The sequence below is a fragment of the Danio aesculapii genome, chromosome 3 (genome assembly GCF_903798145.1).
Source record: "Danio aesculapii chromosome 3, fDanAes4.1, whole genome shotgun sequence".
Taxonomy (NCBI): Eukaryota; Metazoa; Chordata; class Actinopteri; order Cypriniformes; family Danionidae; genus Danio; species Danio aesculapii.
Genome location: NC_079437.1, coordinates 5,789,685 through 5,813,693, shown reverse-complemented (window position 1 = coordinate 5,813,693; position 24,009 = coordinate 5,789,685). Strand labels below are relative to the sequence as shown.

Genomic DNA, 24,009 nt, shown 5'->3' with positions numbered 1-24,009 from the left:
CTACTGATTTTCAAGACAGTCTCGCTGCAGCGCAGCCAATCACCAGCATTTGATCCGGGCACATTGAGGATGCAGGTTTTCTCCAAGTGGTGCTCACTGATGTTGACAAGATTAAACCTTTGGGTATCGAAATTTGGTACCGAACGAAAATAATTTTTTCGATACTCTGTAGTATCGAGACGGTTCAGTCAGTGCTTAAAAAGTATCGAACTCGATACCCAGCCCTATATATATACTTTTTTTCTTAGGAATTAATTGTGCAGTCTTAAATTTAATCTCTCTTTTTCCATGAAACTGTAAGGTGAAGTGTTGAACTTGAAATTGAGTTTTTATGATTGTCATTATTATGGACTTTTATTTGATCCAATACGTGATTGCTACAATTGGTGAGGATGCATCATCTTTTGAGAGTAATGCGAATGTTCTGCATATCCAGTACAATAAGGTGTGTGTGATCCTTTATTAAAAACACCCTTGTCAGTGAGATCACACATTTTAAATCAGTTCTCAGTTAAATTAAAAGTTTAATGTCAGTATAGGCCAAACTAGGATTAAATGACTATTATAAATGTTATCACTATTGTAACAATATTTTAATTTTCAAGCTTTGTGGTAAACACATATGTGCATTTAAGCTATTAAACTATTTTTACAGTGATAACTAAAGGGAAATGGCAACAAAGAATATTAGATAATGTTTTTAGTTAAAGTGAATCACTAATTTCCTTTTTGTTTATTTTCAGTTGTGGTGAACCTGACTGAATGCATTTATCAACCATCTCCAACCAAGTGAGAGATTCAAGGACAGCTTTACCAGTATTGTGCTAAAGTTACCTGAGCTTGATAAAGAAAAAACATCTCCACTGGCCAAAGTCTACAATAACATAAAACTTAATAAATTTAATTTTAAACTTTATTTATAAAATGTAATTTATAAAATGCTCTGAATGTTCTTGCAAGTTGCAACTTCTTTGTGCTTGATTTTTAACCTCACATGAAAGCTTATTAATGTCCAAATGTTCAAGGACATGCTGAACTGAAAAGCTGTAAAAGGCAACTGATTTCCGATAAACACCATAAAACTCAGAAACCACCTAAAATGACTCAGAAGATAGGCATCACTACAAAACAGTTTCACTTTCTACTGCCATGTCAGGTGATTTTGGGGAAGGCAGAACATTTCTATTGCCCTATAAATAGACAGATTTGACTGAGAACTGACATTTACATTTTATTACTGAACTGATCAAAGACACAGAGAAGACTTTCATACTCAGGTTTGACATTTTTTAAAAAACACAATATAAAGTGTCTTATACTGTTTTAGCAATTTTTAAATGCTATTTCTCTTCTTTTGCTCTTAAAATGTAATTACAGCTGGTTGTTCTCTATTTGCTAATTTATTGCATATTGATTTTCACAATACATATTGTTTCAAAGCAGGTTAATAGTTTAAAAATTGAGGTTTTCAGTGGTTTCTGTGTTAAAGTAATGTCTCAGTCAAAAAATATTTAGCTAACAGACAGAAACAACAACTTTATAAAAGAAATTACTACAAGTTGTGAATGTAATTACATATGAATAAAATGGGTATAAGTTAAAGGGTGGGTTACATTAAGTAAGTTACGCAAGTTAGGGTTTAACAGTGTAATTATAAATATAATTGCATAACTTTTACAGATGTAATTACATGTAGATATATTTTTAAATAAAAGCTAAATTTTATTGAAGTTTTATTTAATAACCTCACAATTTATATTACTAACAACAACTTATAATATTTATGTAGAGTAAACTTTAGATGTTTTCAACATCTTTTTAAGACCAAATAAATTCAAGGTCAAAAAAACACTTTCATTGTCTTATAATATGTATTTATTTTTATAAAAGATTTGTTTACATATGATTTGTTCAGCTATTATTTTTTCCAAACCCCTCCTTTGCATAATGCTAGTCTGTGGTGACCAGCATGGGCATTGCTAGGCCTATTTTAGGGGGGCTGTAGCCACCTATATTTCTACTCAGCCCCCCTAAAACTTTTGCGATTAGCTCATAAACTGTACACTAAATTATCGCCTTAGGCCCCTTTAAATTTGATATGAAAACGGGAGCAGAATTTAGCTTCTCCTCGTCTTTTGTTTTTCATTTGATCAGCAAACCACAACCATGGACAGTGAGAGTACGAGGTGTGTGTTTATCAATAAATTGCTATAATATCTGCTTATTTGCAGTTCTTTAATATAGATAACCTTGTATCACCTGTATGTATCCCAATGTCACGGAGGAGCAGTCGGGGTTTCTCGACGTTCACCTCATCAGCACAGCGGTTTCCTCCAGCGAAAAATGTAACTCTTAAGAAACATTTTGCTATTTTTAATTTCAAAATAAACTACTAATGTTAAACACTTTACAGTTCGCGTGGCATTAACTAGACCAGTTTTGCACAGAAAGGATTAAACACAGTGACAGAAGCACATGGAAAATGTACTCGTTATAACTGAGTCTCTGAGAGAGATTTAAACATCAAGTGTTGTCTAGTGTTAAAAAAATACTTTTTATTTATTAATATCATTCAGATCGTGAAATACGTGAATTAGCCTGTACGTTTAACAAATATATATTTATATGAGTGTCATTTAATTAGAAAAGTGGCAGTTTATTTATTTAATACATGAAAACACAAAATGCACTTGAATATAGAAAGTGTTTTCTACTCACTTAAAACAGTTGGGATAATAATAACCCAGCAGGTAACCCATAGATGGGTCAATTTGGCATCGACCTTCTGTTGGGTTATTTTCACCCAATCCATTGGGTTGATAAGGTTAACCCAACAATTTGGGTTATAAAAATAACTAATTTGTTGGGTTATTTTGCCAAAAAGTGGCTTAACCGCTATTTAATAATAAATTATTATTATTATTATTATTATTATTATTATTATTATTATAGTAGTAGTCATCTTTATATGTAGATAAAAATACACTGATTTTATTACATTGGCAAAGCTTTATTTAAATCTATGAATTTAGTGCCACTTCATTCACAATAACAAACGCCTGAGAGCAGTCTAGTTCATCTCCAAGCAGCAGGACAAGAGGGTTCTGTCTCTGTTGCTCCTCCTCCTCTAAGTACTGAATGGAATACAAGTATACACACATGAATTAAATAATGTCCAACATTTATTGTCATAAATAATGAACCTAGAGGTCACAATTCAACAAATCATGGTTTTGCCTCCTGGTATGAGAACCGATCTTGCTGCACAATCTGTATAGCAGTGGAGAAATGATAGCTGGCTGAGTTGTTAAAGCACCATCTCCAAAGCGGGATCTCCAAGGCTGTATTTATATCGAACAGAAAATACACAATAATTAAACTTAAAACAAGCCCCTCATATCACAGGTGAAATGCTATAAACTGGGATTAAAACAGAGCTGTTATGCAGGATTGTTTCACCAGATGTCTGCTTGAACTGGGAGATCCAAGACTCTTCTCTTTTTTGCAATACGAGAGAATCCGCAGTGATGCATCTCCCCAAACCTTAAAAATTTATCTTTGGTGTGTGGGTATAAAATACCTGTCCTGAGCAATCTAAAAATAAATAAAGAAAAACAGCAATTAAATCCATGCCATAAAAACAGTACACTGGATTTATTAAAGGGATATTTTACACAACAATGGAAATTCTGTCATCAGTAACTCACCCTGCCCTTGTTCTAAATCTCTCCTCAGATGAACACAAAACATGAGATTTTGAACAATATAGGTCACTAAACCATTCTTGGTCCACAGTCAAATTCCATAGCGTTTGTTTCTTCTGTTGAAGTCAGTGGGGACTATCAAGTTTTTGATTTGCTTTGTCAAAGTTATCATTTGGGGTCAGCAGAAATAAATCAAAAATAAACAATTAAATAAATAAAAAAATAATAAAAAAATAAAAATAAAAAAAAAATAATTAAATAAATAAATAAATAAAAAAAAATAAATAAATAAAAAAAATAAATAAATAAATAAAAATCAAATCAACAACTTGAGGGTGAGTAAATGATGAATACACCCAAAAATCAGTGAAACACCCATACACTATGGCCAATTTAGTTTATTAAATTTACCTATACTGCATGCGTTTAGACTGTGAGGGACATGCAAACGTCACACAGCAATGCCAACTGACCTAGCTCCAGGACATGATGGATTCGCCTCTGCTGCTGAATGAGTGTATGGGTGTTTCACCAATTTATGGGTGTATTCGTCATTTACTCACCCTCAAGTTGTTGATTTATAATTTTTTTTCTGCTGACCCCAAATGATAACTTAAAGGACAAAGCAAATCAAAAACTTGATCGTCCCCACTGACTTCAACAGAGGAAATAAATGCTATGGAATTACACACCAATAATGGTTAAGTTACCTCCTCCTCCATATACCAAATTATGTTCACTCCAACCTTAAAACAGAAATGTTTAATTTGCACATGTATGCCGGACCAAATAACAACAAAAATCATGTGCTTACCCAGTTTAGCAATGGAGAAAGATAACTGGAAGTGGTCATCTCCAAGGGTACCTTAAACAGATAGAGAGAAACAAAACTATGAAAATGTGCACTTTTAGCTGCAGAATTAGTCTGTTATGTGAGTTGTTAAGGTGCATCACAAATAAAGTCCATTTTACATGGTCAATTGTGCACTGATGTTCATCGGTGTGCTTAATTCTCATGCTCAGAAACTTGCAGAAGAGTCAAACTCCTAATGACAGATTTCTACTGAAATAACTGGAACCTGTCAGTAAATTTTCATAATGCAATAATTAAAATAAATAGGTTAATGTCTGTAATATCACAATTTATTTGGTCAAATGTTCCAGGAGTGAAGTTCTGAACTGTGCTTAGACTCTATATCAGTCATCTGTACTCACCTGTGGCCTCATGCCTGATACAGTCTAATACCAAATTCACACTCAAATAAGGCACAGAAACGCTTTTGAAAGAGGCATTTGTGTCTTTACACACTACCGGTGCTGTTCAGAGAAGTATAAATGCATTTACAGAAGAATTACAATTGTGTAATTTGATTTTTGACTGCTTAAGTGTGTGTATCGGTGCATTTTTACATCATGTACATATTACAAAATACAGAGCTGTTGTTTTCTCACCTTTCTCTACAAGATTATCAAGGAGGATTAAAGCTCGCTCTGTCCAGAGCAACCTACAATGAACAAACAAACAAAACATAAAATAAACCACAAATTAACATGAACATTTATCAGTTGAGTGGTCACAGCATCACTAAAATCTCACCTGAATTGAAAACTGGGCAAGGACAATGTATGTTTAAGGGCTTTGTATTATTGTTTATTAGCATACATTACTACTATTATAACACAAAGCTAGCAGATGTTACAATTCTTATATGTATAATTTTTTAAGCTTATATTTAATTGTTCTATGACATATATAACCGATTAAACATTTATATTAGCGTCTAACATTATCAGGGTTGTGGTTTCATCCCTGTAGGTTAGTATAAGATGTAGGGAAAATGCAATTTTCAGGGCCTTCAATATAGTGCACAAACAGTAATAATAACATTTAACTTTCAATAGTTAATAATCAAGTACCTTAAAATGGATAATGAATCCTCTTCTGGTAAAAGATGATGTAGCAAGCTTCTCTCTGCTCGTCCAGGATAACTCTCACATTGCGATCATCCATTCAGCGCCCTCTAGCGGCGAATAATAACCAATAATAATATAATGCTCGGATTCCGTACTTCTTAGGAAAACCAGCAACTTCCTGAAAAAAATGTAGCACATATATGTGTCTATATTAGTATTTAGTTGTTACAATATAGTTTCTTAGCAAAAGGACAGTGTTTTTAAGACAACATAACATACCTTCAACAAGACTGGACGCGACTCCGGTTTGATGTCTCTGCTGGGTCCTAAAGAAGATATTAACGGCGGAATATCTCAAATACGTGTATCATTTCCTCCAAAACAACAATAGAGATGAACACGGAGGTAGAGAAAGCGTTTTTATCCGCATGTAGATCGGCTATGAAGCGAACACGCTTGTATTATCAATAATTAAGAGTCTAGGTGAAACAGATTTAAAACACGACACGGAGAGGCAATGTGATTGAAAAAAATAACATTACTGCATTAGAGCTTTCATAAACTTTATAACGCAAGAGCAACATCACGTACGCATATCAATACAGCAGTTCTGTTCAGTTCAATCAGTTGACTGTTGAAATTCCAAAATTGTAACCCAACTGGTTGAGTTATTAAATAAATAACCCAATAAAAGGTTCAAAATAACCCAACAAAGCACAAAATATTTTTAACATAAATAACCCAACGTCTTTTAGAGTGTATATATATATATTTATTTATTATTATTATATTTTTTTATTTAATTGTTTAAACTCATAAGAAGCAGAGCCCCCCTAAAATGAAAATCCTAAAATCGCCCCTGGTGATCAGTATAATGACCTTGTCTGTTGTGATTAACCTTGTCTGTTGTGATCTGTTGAGGTCGACTGCGTTTAGCGTGAGACGGAAAGAGGTGCAATCAAGCTCAAACCACTGCCAAAAAATTTCAATTTGATTTGCGATGTAATTTTGTAGTCAAGATTCAGCTCAATCTGTATTGTAGCTTCTTACTGTTAAAATGCATTGAGTGTTAGTTAAAAAAGGAACTGAAAAGATATTAACTTTTAAAAACATTTATTCAAATTTGTTTTTAAGTATTCAGAAATGAAATAGAAATGGAATTCTCTCTAGAGCAAACAGTAAACACAAATAAAATGACTTTACTTTTCTGTAAACAAGTTGATCCCTAATTAGGGAGATTATAGCTTATAGATTGTAGCTTATTATACAAACAAAAATAATAATTATCCAAATACAGAACACTCAGCAAACTAACATGGCTGATAAAAGCCTTTCTGTAGCTTATATTGTCTAAAACAAAATAATTATCCCAGATGCTACACAAAATATCATGATGGTAAACGTACAGCTGTGGTACTCTAAAATGGCTAAGATAGGTGCGAGACAGAAGTGTATATGTCCTATCCTGCATTTAGATGATTTTTTTAATCCCTCTTTGGTCACTGCATTAAAAGGCACCGTGTCTTTAGCGAGGTACTGCGTTATGGCATTAGTTATCCCCTGGGTAGGGTTGTATCAGCTGTTCGTAAGTTCTTTCTTAAACTGGAAGGTAAAGTCCACACTAGGGGCTTTGTAACTATTAGCTAGTTTGTAACTAAATTTGTTAACATGTTCTTAAAGCAAACCATAGTTAGTAGGTTGTAAACTCTCTTAAAAGTCATGCGTAGTCGCATTGAATAATGTAATGTCCAATTAGAAGCATTTAAATCATTAAACTGCTTTAAAGGGCACCTGTGGTGAAAAATCTACTTTTCAAGCTGTTTGGACAGACATATGTGCATGTATGGTGTATAGACCGTCATATTGGGGTGATATAAACACACCCAGTCCTTTTTTTCAATTTAGCAACATAAAAACGGTGGACCAGTTGGAGCGGTTTTCAGCTCGACTGCAACTTGACGTAGGAGTGCGGTCCCCCCACCCACCAATATTGATTGACAGCTGCATATTAACATGTCCCGGTAGTCACATGTATAATCATATCAACAAGACCAGACGAGCGCAAAGCAGCCGGGAATAAACGGTGTGTTCAGTTTGCTAGAGTCATCAATCATCATCAAACGTGATCAAGAGTGAGTTTCACATGTTTAACATGTTTTAAAACAGAGCATGTGTGTAATGAATTACAGCGATTTACTTCAGATTACTTCATCAGCACAGCAGCGTGTCAGAACAATTATAAAGGAAGACGCTTCAATCACGGTTTGTGGATGTTAAATCAGGTTTATTTTGTACATTACATAACATATATCCATACAGCAGTGGAAATGAACCTGTATCCTTTCACATTTGCAAAGAGTGCAAAGCTAAACGCACGCATGCTGTGCGTGTCGTGTCCGCGCTGTGTATGTGTGTGTGTGAACTTTGTAACGAATGAACCGCCAACTTATCCAGCATTTGTTTTACGCAGTGGATGCCCCTCCAGCTACAACCGATCACTGGGAAACTAGCTACACTGTTAATGTGATAAAATCACTTAGGCCAGAGGAGTCTGTTGGTGCCCTGAAATTCACAAATCGATAACTTTATGAGTCATAATATATATTATTGGAAATGAAAGGGTCTGTTTTTATTTCAGTACACTCACGACAACGACAAAAACTATTTGCTTTTATAAAACAAAGAAAGGCTAGCTTACATACCTGCAGATGCTTCCTCATGCTTTTCAACGGCAGAGGATTAGATGTGGTGCGCCCATGGCCATAAATTTGATTTAACAGTAGGAGGGACAATAAATTAAAAATTTCTAATAAGCAATTTTTTAAAGGTTTTTTGAAGGGGACACAAATAATACAGCCAAATTGTACTTATAAAGACATCTTCCCACAGTTAAAAATGGTTTTATCATTCATATTATAGCATGGAGACTACATCATTATGGTTATTTTCATTTTAGTTTTTCTCAGGTTCAATGACAAAGCAAATTCTTCTTCAAAACTATTTATTGCATTGTTTGTTGTGTTGTTTACAGTCAACAGACTGACTCCTGAAGCAGAATAAATGCAGGAAAAGACATTTTTCATACTCATAATATCTAACTTGTTTACATTACACTTGTTAAATTGACAGATCATATTGTACCCATATTGAGCCTGTGAGGTTCCTCTGCTAAACAGCCACAACTTTGAAAACATTACAAAAAATTTTTTACTCCCAAAAGAATTGTCATTATCCCTTCAATAAAAGCACAACACCCTTACCTGACACTGCACATCTGATTGACCCTGCTCTGCCTGTTCCTCAATCATTTCTTTCTCCTTTGCCTGCGATTGATAATGTGACATTAGTATTTTCATAAGCACTCATTCTTAAAGCCAAACTGCCTTAATATGTGAACTTTTTTGTACTTGGCGTTTAGGTGCACTGAAAAATCCTTTTCTCTGTCGTTTTATCATTGAGGTAAAGTTGGTTTTATATTCGCATAGTCAGTCTTTCTCATTAATAATATAATCTCAGAAAAGTATTAATTGGAAATTCTGCATAGTAAAATCATATTAGCAGCCAACAACCATCAAAGTACAGCATTGTTCACAGTCAATTAATATTGCTAATATTATATTGTTTACCTAAGGGTTTTATAAGGAAATTGCAACTGATACAAAAAGCAGCAGAGAAACGAGAACACATCACACCAGCATTAATAGAATTACACTGGTTACCAGTGCGGCAAAGAATAGATTTTAAGATTCTTTTATTAGTTTATAAGGCACTACACAACATGACACCTTCTATAATATAATCCAAACCATTTGCTACGCTCTTCTAGCACTGGACTACTAGAATTTCTGGCGATCTGGCGGCACTTTAAAACTTGATGTTTAAAAAAAAAAAAGCGTGTAACAATATTTATTATTCTGTCCCAACTAATCGTTTTTTCCCAATAGCGTAAGAACAGCACAAAGCAGTTTGGGTAACTTTACTGACAATTCGTCACCCTGGAAATATAAGGTTCTATTTGCATTCAAAGTTGAGCTTCAAAGTTTTTGCATTCCATATAGCAAACAACATGTGTGTAACAGCTCTCTTTCATACATTAACACGACACAGACCCTAAGGGTTCTCTAAATGTAAATGATCAAAGTTCTCTTACATTAGCAATTTGGAGTAAAAAAACATGGTAAATGCAGAGAGAACCTTCTGATTCTGAAAAGTCATTTTTCACTTGGAATTATAAGGTTCTATGTGGCAGATCATTAAATGAAGCATTACATTTCAAGAAATACAATAAAAAATGTTTTATAACTGGTAAATATAACTGGTGTTTTTATTTTCTAGCTTTTCTTTTTATTTAATGTTTTAAGATGAATATTTTTCTTGTTCAAATTAAGCATACAAGGTTGTGCCTGATATTTTGTCCAGTGCAGATGTTCATTTTATCTAATTAATATGGTAATGATTATTAAAATGTTAGGCTTTAAATGAATCATTTAATTCTATTTATTGAATTATATGCCCCATGAATTAAATTAAGTATTTGCCTTTTAGGCTTAATATTTAATTTAAACACTTTAATAGAAAATGGACAACACTGAAAAATGTTTCACTGACTATATATTTTGCATTTATTATAGACATTTTTTAATATTTGTTTCTTTTGCAAAAATGAAAAATTTAACATTTCATCTAAGTGTCAAAAAATGCTTCCAAATCATCAAGCCACATCTCAATTTTGTGTGGTGCGGCATTATTTAGCCGACTCTGATTTCGTGTAATGTTTGTCTTTCTGGAGCAGTCCAGCGAAATGACAAGGAAAGTTGATTGCGATTGGTCCTCATGCGTGCATTAAAAATGCTGATTGGCTCACAGAAAAAAAAAACCTTATAGATAAACAGTTTTTGTTTTTTAAATAAAAAGTCTTAAAATGTAAACAACTTATAAAAACAGATCACATAATATAAAAAAGTTGTCATTTAATAAGAATATGTGAATAACTCAATTTTGAGAAAAATGTCAAATAGAACCTTATAATTTTAAGGTGACGAATTGTTCATTTCAATATCTTTCTTTTTTGTAAAACTACAACAAAGAGGGGAAATGTATTTACAGTTACTTTAACATGTTCAATCCAGCAGTACAATTTTACTAATGCACATATTCTTTATACAAATCTCAATACACAGATGAGGAAAATCTAATGAGACAATTTGAATCGAATGTTAGCAAAACTATCATATTTGTTACACCATCAGCATAATGTGTAAGCCATGAAGAAGCGTTTGTACAACACAATACATGTAGTTTTAAACTGGTAATAATCAAATGACCCTGGAAAATGTTGAAAAATAGAGCTTTAGGAAAAAATAGAGCATTTTTACGGACATTTATTTTAATGTTTATATCAGCCACAGAAATAAAATGCATGTGTGTTAATCTCATACACTGAAAGAAATTAAAAAAAGTAAAACTAATCCAAATTCAGGCTAAATGTCCACTGGGAGAAAAGTCACTATGATCGACTCTCAACCCACAATTTCAGTTTTCCCGGAACATCATGTCAATAACGGTGAAAGCACTATTGACCTCAAAAAAAAAAAAAAAAAAAAAAAGCATAACATTTTTGAACGGTCTTTCATTATTTTGTGCCATGGATCAATCAAGGAAAAAAAGCATGTACTTGTCAGCCTGCTACCTACTGCGGATTTTACTGCACATGTCAGTCGCATATTGGTGTCTTTTAGCAATCAAAGATCTAACGTACATTTCTGGGTTAAATTTGCACAGTGGTCCAACAAGGCATAATAATAGCATGGTTGAAATTTTCTTTATATTAAAAGATACCTATGATTAAAATCATCTTTTGGAAGCTGCTTGGACAGAACTGTGTGCAGGTATAGTGTGGCCACAGTCATATTGGAGTGATATAAAGACACTAGCCCCTAAAACAGACCTTTCCGGAAAATTGCCCGGAAAGGGATCATGTGTGAACAGGCCCATTTTGAAAATACCGGTAAATTAGTTCTGGCAATTTTCTGGAAAGAGAAGTTGTAACATTACTGGTAATTTGACAGAATGCTGCTCTGTGTGAACGCAGAAGGAAGATTGCCGGAAGGAGCGTGTTCACCTGCCCTCTGCCATTGGATGTCTATGGAACAAAGCAACTGCATGAATGCTAAAGCTAAACAGTTCTGGTAGCTCAAACCTGCTCGGGAGCAGGTTCATTTCATATAAACAGGATTAGATCAGGTCAGTTCAAGCAAAGATGATACTAAAAGTATGTACCGAATTCTGATGTTTTCTTACAGTAGTTATACACTTGAGAAAATAGTACACATTTTTAACTTTAATCTATCAGCTCTTAAACGCACCAAGCTACCACTACAGTCACCCTCAGTTTCTAATAGCCTGCCTAAGGTGAAAGCTGCACTGTTTATTGCGCGCTCTGTGAACAATAAGTCTCTTATCCTGTCAGATATTGTGGTGGAAAAAAAACTAGATCTGTTATGCTTGACTGAAACCTGGCACTCGAAATTGCATTGTCTCTTATTTAATGAACTGACCCCAACAGGATATGACCTATTCGATTCTCCTAGACTCACTGGCAGAGGTGGGGGTATTATTGTACTGTCTAATAAACTGTTAGAAGTCAGCACAGTGGTCACTCCCAAGTTTCATTCCTTTGAATGCTTAATTTTGCGGACCTCTAAACCCATTTCCACTGCTATTGTTACCATCTACAGACCTCCTAAGCCGAATGAAGCCTTTATGTCTGAATTCGCTGACCTGCTGTCCATGTTGTCCCTCAAATATGAGAGAACTCTTGTCCTGGGGGATTTTAACATCCAGATAGACAAAAATGTGCAATTTCAAAGGACTTACTTTCTTTACTTAAGTGTTTTGACATACTATAACTGGTAAGAATAACTGGTGGACTTCCCTACTCATAATAAAGGTTACACTCTGGACTTGGTAATCACTAATAATACATTCACCCCATTGCTTACTCCTGTAGATCTTGAGTTATCAGATCATTAATACTTATCACATTTATTAAAACGCCTATACAAATATCAACACGTTAATTTATCGTAAATGGAAATCAACTGATCACCAAGAATTTTCTGCTCTCATTGAAAGTGCCATAAGTGGTCTATCTTCGTCTGACTCCCTTGATGACAAAGTTTTAGCTTTAAGGACACTCTAGAAAGGCAGCTTGCCGTATATTAGAGGGTAGATGGCGCCTTTCTGGCTTGAATGTGCATCACATGGCATGGAAAGACTCTATAGTTGAATACAGAGCAGAATTAGTATCTGTGAGGTCACAGCATTTCTCACGAGTAATTTCAAGTAATCGAGATAACCCTAGAAAATAGTTTTAGGTCATAAACAAATTGCTGAAAGGGAATAATTTTGTCTACTCACCCATTACAGTTAATTGGTGTGATCAATTCCTAGATTTTTTCAGCTCAAAGATTGAGAGAGCTCGAAGCAGCATCAGTGCTGTGGCTACTGCAGCTGACCCTGCCTCCAGCACTTCTTCATTCACTGGTGCTCTACTCTCTAACTTTACATCTACCAATCTAACTGTGTTAAGTAAAGAGGTTTCAAAAATGAAGGGTGCCACTTCCACAGTTGATCCTATTCCAACAGGGCTTTTAAAGGTTTGCTTTGCTTGCATATGTAATGCTGTTTAAGATATTATTAATGATAATTATTATTTTATTAATGTCCGGTAACGTGCCTGCTTCTTTTAAAATGGCTGCTATTACTCCTATTTTAAAACAGACTGATTCTGACCTGGACAATCTAAACAACTATCGTCCCATTTCAAAACTCCCGTTTTTAGCAAAAATTCTTGAAAGAATTGTGGCATCTCAACTGCACACACACCTCACAATTAATAATCTGAGCCTCTCCAATTAGGCTTTTGAAACTTTTATAGTACAGAAACAGCCTTAGTGAAGGTCACAAATGTAAATTAGTTTCGGCTTCCCGCCCAACGTAACAAGGGGGCGAGGCCATGAGCTCACCCGCTCTGTGTTTGCAACAGATTCTGACAGGCAGACTGAGAGAAGGAGCAGGAGTGAGAGGTTCAGCATTCAGTCGTACATGTACGACTCTAACACAGACCAAGCAGAGAGTACAAAATCATATGTGTCTTTGTACAGTTTTACAGCCAACTGTGTGCTAGTTTCAAGTGCCGAGCTTGTACACTGAGACTAATAACCACGCACACTGAATTAACTTTGACTGAGGCACCGGATGCGCCACTCGAAGCCGCGACACGGCACACCAGATACTCTCTGTAGCGCGGCAGAAGCATGAAGTGTCCCGAATCGTCGCGCCACGCATTTTTGAATTCTAAACATAGGTTTCTATCAGGGTACACACAACTGCGCTTCAAGTCTGCAGCAGTCCGACTTGAGTGTACCCTGATAGAAACCGATGTTTAGAACTCTAAAACGCATGCTAGTTAAGATCACAGGGAGCTTTAGGGATCGTGAGAAATGCAAACGGCTGAAGTATAAGGTAGACTCAATGAGAAGTACACATGTTTGCAAACCTACCTAAAGATACAACCAATAATTCCGATTAGAGCGATAATGTGGAGAATATTGATCTTGTGTTGAGCCCAATGAGCCTTACATCTAAAAATAGAGCTAGCGTGTTCCTTTAGTGATATCGCTTCGACTCACGCTGAAAATGGCGGACGTGAATCAACAAACTGAGGATATGATGACGCGCCTGTCAATCAATATTGGTGGGCGGGGGGACCGCTCTCCTACGTAAAGTTGCGGTCGATTTGAAAACCGCTCCAATTGGTCCACCGTTTTTATGTTGTTAAATTGAAAAAAAAGCACTGGGTGTGTTTATATCACCCCAATATGACAGTCTATACTCCACACATGCACATATGTCTGTCCAAACAGCTTGAAAAGTAGATTTTTTATCGTAGGTGCCCTTTAAATCGAACACTGGTCCAGTCTAATTCGGTGTACCCCAAGGATCGATTTCAAGCCCCCTACTCTTTTCCATGTACATTTCACCTCTTGGTCATCTCCTGGGATCCCTAGGTTTAAAGTACCATTTTTACGCTGATGATACTCAGATATACATTGGCTCAGAGGCTCTGGAACTCTATCCCCCAAGATATTAGACATGCTGAATCTTTTAAATTGTTTAAATCATCCTTGAAAACTCACTACTTTACACTCACCTATTCACGAGGTGTGCATCTTTGGTTTATGTTTTTAGATATTTGAATGTTTTACCAATTTTAAATATTTTAGCAATTATGAATGTTTTAGCCGGAACGATTCATTTTAACTGTTATTCTAAACTGTTTTACATCTGTGTCTTTTTTTGTGTAAAGCGCTTTGAGAATTAAGTTTTAAAAGGCACTAAATAAGAATAAATTATTATTATTATTATTATTATTATTAAATCATGTCCGCAAAACAGGACTTGCAAAACAATTGTTAATTAAAGATGTGTTTAGCTCTCTGTGATCAGCTGCACATTTGTACTAAGAAAAGACAGAAGGAAATTGCTGTAATTCATCACCACAACTGCATGACAATAGATGTGGATTCGTGCCATGGATGGGCCTCTGTCTGCCCGGTGACTCTAGTTTTGTTGCTAAATGGCTAATATGGATTTTGAGAGAGTAGCTGTGCTTTATGTGCTTTAGGAAGGCTGACAAACAGCTTAGATGCATTCAGTACTGTAAGTTTGGGATGCTTTTGTGCCCCAGGGGTAATAATTTCTTAACAATATGCTGGCTTTCTCAAGCTAAGATAATTAAAAAGACAGCACCTAGTGCATTTTATTGATATTTTTTCTAAAAACAAACACACACCAACAAATTCTCACAGTCAATATTGACTCGGTTTCAGTTTTATTAAATTATTTCCTCCAATTTGTGAGGTTCAAAAAGAGTAATTCCTCTTTTGAAATATATTTCAAATAGCACTATATTTTTACATACAATTTTGGGATAGTTTTGTAATTTCATACAACTAACAATGATTATGTAACAGTAATATAACTAGCACTAAACAAATAGAAAGTAAATTTTGATATCTATATATATATATATATATATATATATATATATATATATATATATATATATATATAAACTAATGTAAATATCAAAACTAAAACATAATATAGAATGACAAATAATTTTAGTGACAAATACAAATATTGTTTAATTACAGGTAATACATGTAAATATGACATTGTGCATTGCCATATCTACCGCAATAAGCAATAACTGTAGAGTGCATTCTTTATTCTTTAAAGCTGACAGAATTATTTAAGTTAAGTATACCAAATTAAATGGTTGAATCTTTTGCTTTGTTTGATCAGAACAGAAAACTTTAAGGCTGATTTTAGCTTATTTGAACAAAAAAAATGACTGAGTGCTTTATAATAATAATAATATAATAATATATAATAATAATATAGTAAGTAATATCTGATTGCACCAAAACTTTATAAACTATGTGTGTAAAAGATTAACTTGAGTCAGAACCCAATTGTGACATCCAAAAAGAAAAGATTTCAGAGAGATTGCCTTTATCCGCCTCTGTAAACACATGGGATGGCATTTTCAAACCACTTCATACATATTTGTTGAAGAAAAAGGAACAAATTTCATATAAATAAGATATCATTTGTATCCAAAGTTTGATGCATTTTTTGTAGATCAATTATTTATTAAATTAACAAGGAGTTCAAATGAAATTGAGTGGAATGAAGTGTGTCCAAGAGACCAGAACACCAGCTGCTTTAGGCATATGAGAAACTAGATATATTCATATTTGAATGACTGTTAAGTATATTATATGTGCTTATATTGCCTCATTTATTTGAGTCTAAACAATCATCTCCTTGGTGAAATTGTGCAGATCTACTTCTACAACATGAGCAACTTCAGCAGCTCTTGGTCTGGCAGATTTTAGTTTATAATGCTATTATATCCGTAAATAATGCTGCATCCTTTCGTGCCCAAAACACATTTGTTCTACATTGCTAACTTCTTAATATGCAATTCAGTGCATTGCAATAAAATTCAGTTTTTTCTGTTTTTCTGTATGCAAAATTATATATTTGTTAAAAAAACTGTAAGCTACAAAATGTGTCTTTAAAGAACAAACTGTCCAAGGATTGATAGCATGCACTTGAAATGGTATGTCATTATAAAATGTTTTTATTTATTTGTTGTTACATATTAATGGTTCTTTATATTAGCTTTTTATTTTTCAAATATAATTCATTTTTTGTTAAAACTAACTATAAAATTTTACTAGTTATTTTAAGAGGTAGCCTATAGTTCCCAAAATTATAATTCCTGTGTAAATGCAGCAGATGAGAGCTGCATTAAATAGTCATTGAAAATGCATATTTTTGTGATTTTATGCTAAGTTGGGTCTCATTTCTGTGCCTACTTTTGCCGTGTAAAGATGCCTGCATGGGTGAAAGTGCTTCCATATGCTGGCTTTTATTAAAAATTTCAAGCATCACTGCCATGTATGTGCAAGCCACAAACTGTCCAGGAGCTAAACTTGAGATCTGCTCTTTGCATTCCATCAACATCATATTATCAATCATCCACGTCTGCATTGCAATGTATCTAAGAATAATGCTTCAGTAATTTGCTGTGAAAGAGGTTATTTTGTGTCTGACATATTTAAAGATGCCTTTTAAATCAACTCAAGACTCTAATGTATCAACGCTCAAACTAATTTGTTTTTTTTTCTTCACCAGACAAACTTAAACAAGCACATTAGTTCCACAACTGTTGGTTCACCTTCAACAAGACAACATTAAAAAATGAAGGATCTATTTCACAGACTCCATGTTAAACTTAAGCACCTCAATAACCTGAGAGCTGCAGATGTTCTTCAGATAAAGAAACATCCAATACAATCTAATGAGTCTTATTCTGAAGAGGAGCTGATTCAGTCTTTCCTACAAAAAGTACTGATGATGAACTACAGAGCAAGATACATAAAAACAAAGGAAAACGATGAACAAGCTCAAACAGAAGACAACTGTGAATCGCCTGAGGATGAGAGTGATTTTTTTGATGTTCTAAACGCATCTATGTCAGACAACATTACAGGCAAATCTAAGCAAATTCACCCGATGGATGTTCAGATGGCTGTGTTTCATTGTGCTGATGATTTCCTGAAGCAGCTGATGGTCACTAAACTGTCCCAGTGTCAGTTCGCTCTGCCTCTGCTTGTTCCTGACATATTCACACAACAGATTGAGTTTCCTCTCTGGACATTCAGACAAATCACCAAAAGCTGGAAGATCAGAAACACCAACAATGAAACCATGAGTCAAACCCAGCCGATCTACAAGGCACAAACTCCAATGGTGTTTTTCTTTAGGTTTGGCTCTGTATCTTCATCCAAGTCTCAGCTGATGAACAGTCTGATCAATGACAAACACAACACGTTCTTCCACAGGAACTGCCCAGGCAGCAGCAGATCCAGAGTCCTGATGGATGGAGTGGTGGAGATTGCCTGGTTCTGCCCTTCTGGGAAGAACACAGATAAATTCACTGACTGTGTGGCCTTCTGTAATCTACATGGAGACGCAGGAGTCCATGAGAAACAGCTGCAGATCCTCACTGAGATGGCCTCAGTCAATGTGGTTCTTCTGCCACGACTGCACACGGATGACAGAATTGCAGTTAAAATAAAAAAAATGTTCAGTGAAGAAAAGCCACTGATTTGTCTTTTTACTGAACATAAAAGTAAAGCAATTCCAAAAAAGAAAGGAAAATACAAGATTGGTCTGAAAGACAGAAATCAGTCAGAAGTATCTGAAGAACTCAGAGGAGCTATAAAGGATTGTCTCTCAGAATCATCTTCCACTTTCAGACTTGAAGATGTGTCCAAACATTCAGACATCAGAGTAGATGAGGAAGATGATGAAGACTGCAGAAGAGGAAGAGCAGCAGCACAGCAGATGATCAGTTTACTGGAGAAGAAAAAGCTGACAGAAATCAAAGAATCATTTCTGCCTCATCAGGGGAAACTGTGGCATCAGTGGAGTCAGAAGAACAAAGAACTACATCGACTTCGAGGAGATGACGATGAAGTGGAAATAAAAACTGAAATGAAAAATAAACGTCAAAATCAATATAAATCTGTCATCAGTGAGTTTATGAACTTCTTTATTAAAGAAATTAACTCACATGATAGACATAAGATGTTTTTCCTAAAATGGCTTAGAATTCTGCTTGATGAATATGCATCAGCTGATATTATTACTCTACATCACAAGTACAATGAAAAGTGGTCAACAGTCTTAAAGCTAACAGAGAATACAAAAAAATCTCATCAACTCAAGGATGAACAAATTGAACTTGAGAGAATATCTGAGGATCTTCAAGCTGCAGCTTTTGGTCTAGAGCACATCATGAGGGAGATCGGTCAGATCTATGAATCATGTTCATCTGTGAAGGAGAACAAGAAAGATCTGCCAGTTCACTTCTCTTCTCTCCCGAGTCTCGCAGCAAAGATGATGATCTCTGGGTTTCCACTGGAGCTGATGGATGGAGATGCTGCTCATGTTCCTCTGGTCTGGATCTCTGCTGTTTTTGATCAACTCGTCCAGAAACTGGGAGACCAGACCAGAGTCTTTGTGCTGTCAGTTTTAGGGATCCAGAGCTCTGGGAAATCCACCATGCTGAACGCCATGTTTGGACTCCAGTTTGCCGTCAGTGCTGGCAGGTGCACCAGAGGAGCTTTCATGCAGCTGGTCAAAGTGTCTGAGGAGATGAAAACACAGATGAACATTGACTATATTCTGGTTGTTGATACTGAGGGTCTTTGTGCTCTAGAACTGGCTGGAAGATCAACAAGACATCATGACAATGAATTGGCCACATTTGTTGTTGGTCTTGCCAATCTAACAGTAATCAACATCTTTGGAGAAAACCTATCCGAGATGCAGGATGTTCTTCAGATTATTGTTCAGGCCTACCTGAGGATGAAGAAGGTCAGACTAAATCCTAGTTGTGTGTTTGTGCATCAGAATGTCTCAGACATCACAGCTGTAGAAAAAAACATGGAGGGAAGAAGACGATTGCAAGAGACACTGGATGAGATGACAAAACTTGCTGCTGAGGAGGAAGTCTGTGATGCAGAATGTTTCAGTGATGTCATTAGATTTGATGTTCAGAATGATGTGAAGTATGTTGCTCAGCTCTGGGAGGGCAGTCCACCAATGGCTCCCCCAAATCCAAACTACTCTGAGAACATTCAAGAACTGAAGGAAACTATTATGTCTCGCGCCTCAAAATTGGATGGAATGCTGCTGAATAATTTAAAAGATCATATTAAAAATCTCTGGAAAGCTTTACTTAATGAACAATTTGTCTTAAGCTTCAAAAATTCCCTTGAGGCTGCAGCTTACAAAAAACTGGACACTGAATACAACAAATGGTTGAATAGTCTTCATTGTGCCCTGATAGAAACTGAGAAAAAACTACACAGCCAAATAGAAAATGAAGCAATTCACAAGGTTGAGAAATCTGATCTTCAAAGAGAACTGAAGAAGACAGTTGAACAAGTGGAAAAATCACTGTCTGAATTCTTCGAGAGGGATGCTTATGCAAATATACTGATTAAATGGAAAACATCATTTGAAACAAAACTTAAAGAGCATCAGGAAAACATTGTGAGTCAAACAATTATTAAAGTCAATGAGATTCTTCAAAAGAGAGACATGAATAAAAAGATTGATGCTCAGAGGACACATCATGAAAAAACTCTCTATGAAAAGAGCAAAGAACTGGCCTTAAAACTCAACGAGAAAAAAAACAACGAAGGAACACAGAAGGAAGAGTTTGATTTGTTCTGGAAACAGTGTGTGAAAAGCCTTACAGACATTGATATATTGGGAGATGTGAGAAAGATCCTCGGTGACTGGAAAGAGGATGATAAGTTCAATGACATTTTCACTGTGAAGAGTTATTTTACATATGTTACATTTAAAAATAATTCAAAAAGTGGAATTGAAGGAGTTGAAAATCACTATAAAGAAACTCTCTTTTTACAAAGTGACTCCCAAATCAGATCATTTATTGAAGATGTTGCTCATCAAACAGAGACAATGATTCAGTCATTTAACATTTCAGAGAATGGCTACAGCATCAGCTACATCCAACAGCTCACAGATAACATCAAAAAAAGGGTAAAAGAACATGTGAAGGGACCAGTGAAATATCAGTTCACAGATGAATTCTTCATTGATTTGATTTTTTCCATCTGCATGAGAATAAATGACAGGATCACTGAAGAACACAGAAGGTTCAGGAAGGCAAATTATCCAGTTCTCAATTTGAGGAAGAAAAGAGATGAGTACTACAGTATTTTCATTAAATACTGCCATGCAGCAACATCAGCTGCTATTTTAGGTCAGATCATCTGTCAGAAACTGAGAGAGCCCATTGAGCTGAGCATCTACAGGAAAACCTCCAGAGATTTAGCAGATGAAATGAGATCAAACTGTGAATCACTGAATGGAAACAGATCAAATCTGGAGAAACACATCCTGAAGACACTGGCAGAAGAGGAGGACTTTGACAAATACATGAACTACATTGAAAATCCCAGAGGTCACTACAAGAGTTTCATCAGAGATGAAGTCAGTCGCTACATCAGAGATAAGTTCAGCATCTGTGTTTTACCCAAGATGAAGGAGAACATTAAACTCCTGCAGCAGAAGATCATGAACGCAGCACATCAATCTACTGAACATGTTCAAGTCAACAGTGGAGATGTTGGTTTGTGGTTGAAGAGTTTCACACAGCAGCTCTCAGATCAGCTGATCTTCTCTGAAGAACACCTCAGTGGAGTCAAACATGATGATGTTGATGATTTCAGACTCCTAGAAGATGTGATCAGACAAGAGCTTCCTGCTGTAATGTCAGACATCAGCAGCAGATTCAACACAGACACATTTCCAGTAAAGCTGGACTATAAGTTCAGGCCAGATGAGCTTCTGATTGATCACTTCTGTCAGTGCTGTTGGGTTCAGTGTCCATTCTGTGGAGTCACCTGCACAAACACCATAGAAAACCATGATGGAGATCACAGTGCTCCTTTACACAGAGTTATTGGAATTAAAGGCACAGTTTACAAATCAACAAATACTCTAGTTTGTAATATCTGCTCAAAATTACATGAAAGTTATTACCTTATTAATAAACAAACTGGAAAACATTATATTAAATACCACACAAGAGGAGGAGGAGTTTATGCAGACTGGAGCATCATTCCTGATCTCTCTGAAATGCCCTACTGGAAGTGGGTTGTGTGCAGATTCCAGAAAGATCTGGAAAACTGCTACAGTAAAATATTTGAGGGTCATGGCATGATCCTAAATGAATGGAGAAGATATACAAAAAAGCAAGCTATTGAGAGTATAGACGGACATTTCCAGGAGATCGAACATCCAGTGACAGTTTCACCAGTGTAACTGAACTCATCTCCACCTCATAAGAGCAGAACATCATAAAATACACCTGAAGAAGATTAAAGATAATAAATTAATCATACATGCATATGTAAATTTACTAAAACAACACATCTCAGAGCATATGTCTACTTGCAGTCACAATATATTTTGTATATTATAGTCCAATTATTATTGATTGATTGATTGATGAAATCTCATGAAGAAACTCTCCTGATTTTACACACACACTGCCAAGACATTAGTTTTTATTTTCCATAACCTTGTTATACTCAGAGTTCAGATATTTTTGATTATACATTACTTATTGTAAGGGCTACAGTGGTGCAGTGGGTAGCACTGTCGCCACACAGCAAGTAGGTCGTGGGTTCGAGCCTCGGCTGGGTCAGTTGGTGTTTGTATGTGGAGTTTGCATGTTCTCCATGTGTTCGCGTGGGTTTCCTCCAGGTGCTCCGGTTTCCCCCACAAATCCAAACACATGCGGTACAGGTGAATTGGGTAGACTAAACTGTCTGTAGTGTATGAGTGTGTATAGATGTTTCCCAGTGATGGGTTGCAGCTGGAAGGGCATTCGCTGCATAAAGCATATGCTGGATAAGTTGGTGGTTCATTTGGCTGAGGCAACCCCATATTAATAAAGGGACTAAGCCGAAAAGAATGAATGAATTACTTATTGTTAATTAGGCTAGTTTGTTTTAGTTTTTAATTAGTTACAGCTTGTCTGTTATTGCAATTCTTGATTTATAATTTTTGATCAAATAAAAGTATTTTTAAGCTTGAATAACAGACTGCCTGGATCTCACTTATTAAATAAAAAAGTAAAAATAAAGGTGACTTGACATTAGAGTCTTATCTCTAATTAACATCTTACACATTTGTCCATCATTAAAATTTTGGTCAAACAAAACTACAACAAGACATAAACAATGAAAAACACAACATACATGTACAATTCCACAAAAAATATGTGACATTTAAATACAATGATAATGACAATGGTTCCACGAGCTAGAGAAAAATCTGGCATACTGGGTTTGTCAAAATTGTGATTATGCTGTTCACTGAATCTACACATAATCCTATGAATAAGATTATGCAACACATCAGATAAGTCATCAGTTATGTAATGTAAAAGTATTTTGGCTTAGTGCATACCTTAAGGACAATGAAAAAAGTCAAAATATTGGTTTCCAGTCATCACTACTCCTCCTGATAACTGATTGTTACGATTTAATAAGGTGTCTAGGGAGGGGAAAACATGATATTTAAAAAATTATATTATAACTAAAGAAAATGGATGGAAATAAACAAGGACAAACAGTCTTAATGTTTAATTTGTTTATAATTCTATTAGGAAGTATGATAAAGCCGACAAAAGAAAGGCATGTGTGAGCTTTGTACAGTGCATTTGAAAATTAATAGAAACAATCACAGAAATATAACCAAACCAAAAGTTACGGGGGGTGGGGGTGTTGATGTCCAGTCCGTGGATGAAATGGTGCCAGGTCGCACAAGCCATCATGGTAACACCTTATAATAACTACACACTATGAATTATTTATTAAGCATTAGCATCTAGTGAATTCATTATCTGTTAAGCATTAACTCTACATTAATAAACGTTAGTAAGCAGTTTATAACTGCAGCTACAAATGCTGTATTCTTGACTTATAAGCACCTATATAATGTGCTTAATAATTGTATTTTCATACTTTGTTAATGATTTATTTTTCATTACTAAATTAAGTATCACATTATTTACAAACCAGTTGTATTTAAGAGTAGGTGAGGGTTTTGAGGATTTTTTAAAAAAAAATAAGATTTACATATCTTATTATTCAGGCATATACTAATAGTTAACTAATATGTTAATAAATGCTTTATTAAC

The 24,009-nt window shown here is 35.2% G+C and overlaps 1 protein-coding gene across 1 annotated transcript; it reads left to right on the top strand.

The window, feature by feature from the left end:
- Positions 1 to 1,236: 1,236 nt before the first annotated feature.
- Positions 1,237 to 22,905, top strand: LOC130220735 (interferon-induced very large GTPase 1-like). The gene is made up of 2 exons (XM_056452963.1): positions 1,237 to 1,277; positions 17,391 to 22,905. The coding sequence occupies exon 2, from the start codon at positions 17,457 to 17,459 to the stop codon at positions 22,122 to 22,124; it is 4,668 nt and encodes a 1,555-aa protein (XP_056308938.1). The 5' UTR covers positions 1,237 to 1,277; positions 17,391 to 17,456; the 3' UTR covers positions 22,125 to 22,905.
- Positions 22,906 to 24,009: the final 1,104 nt, after the last annotated feature.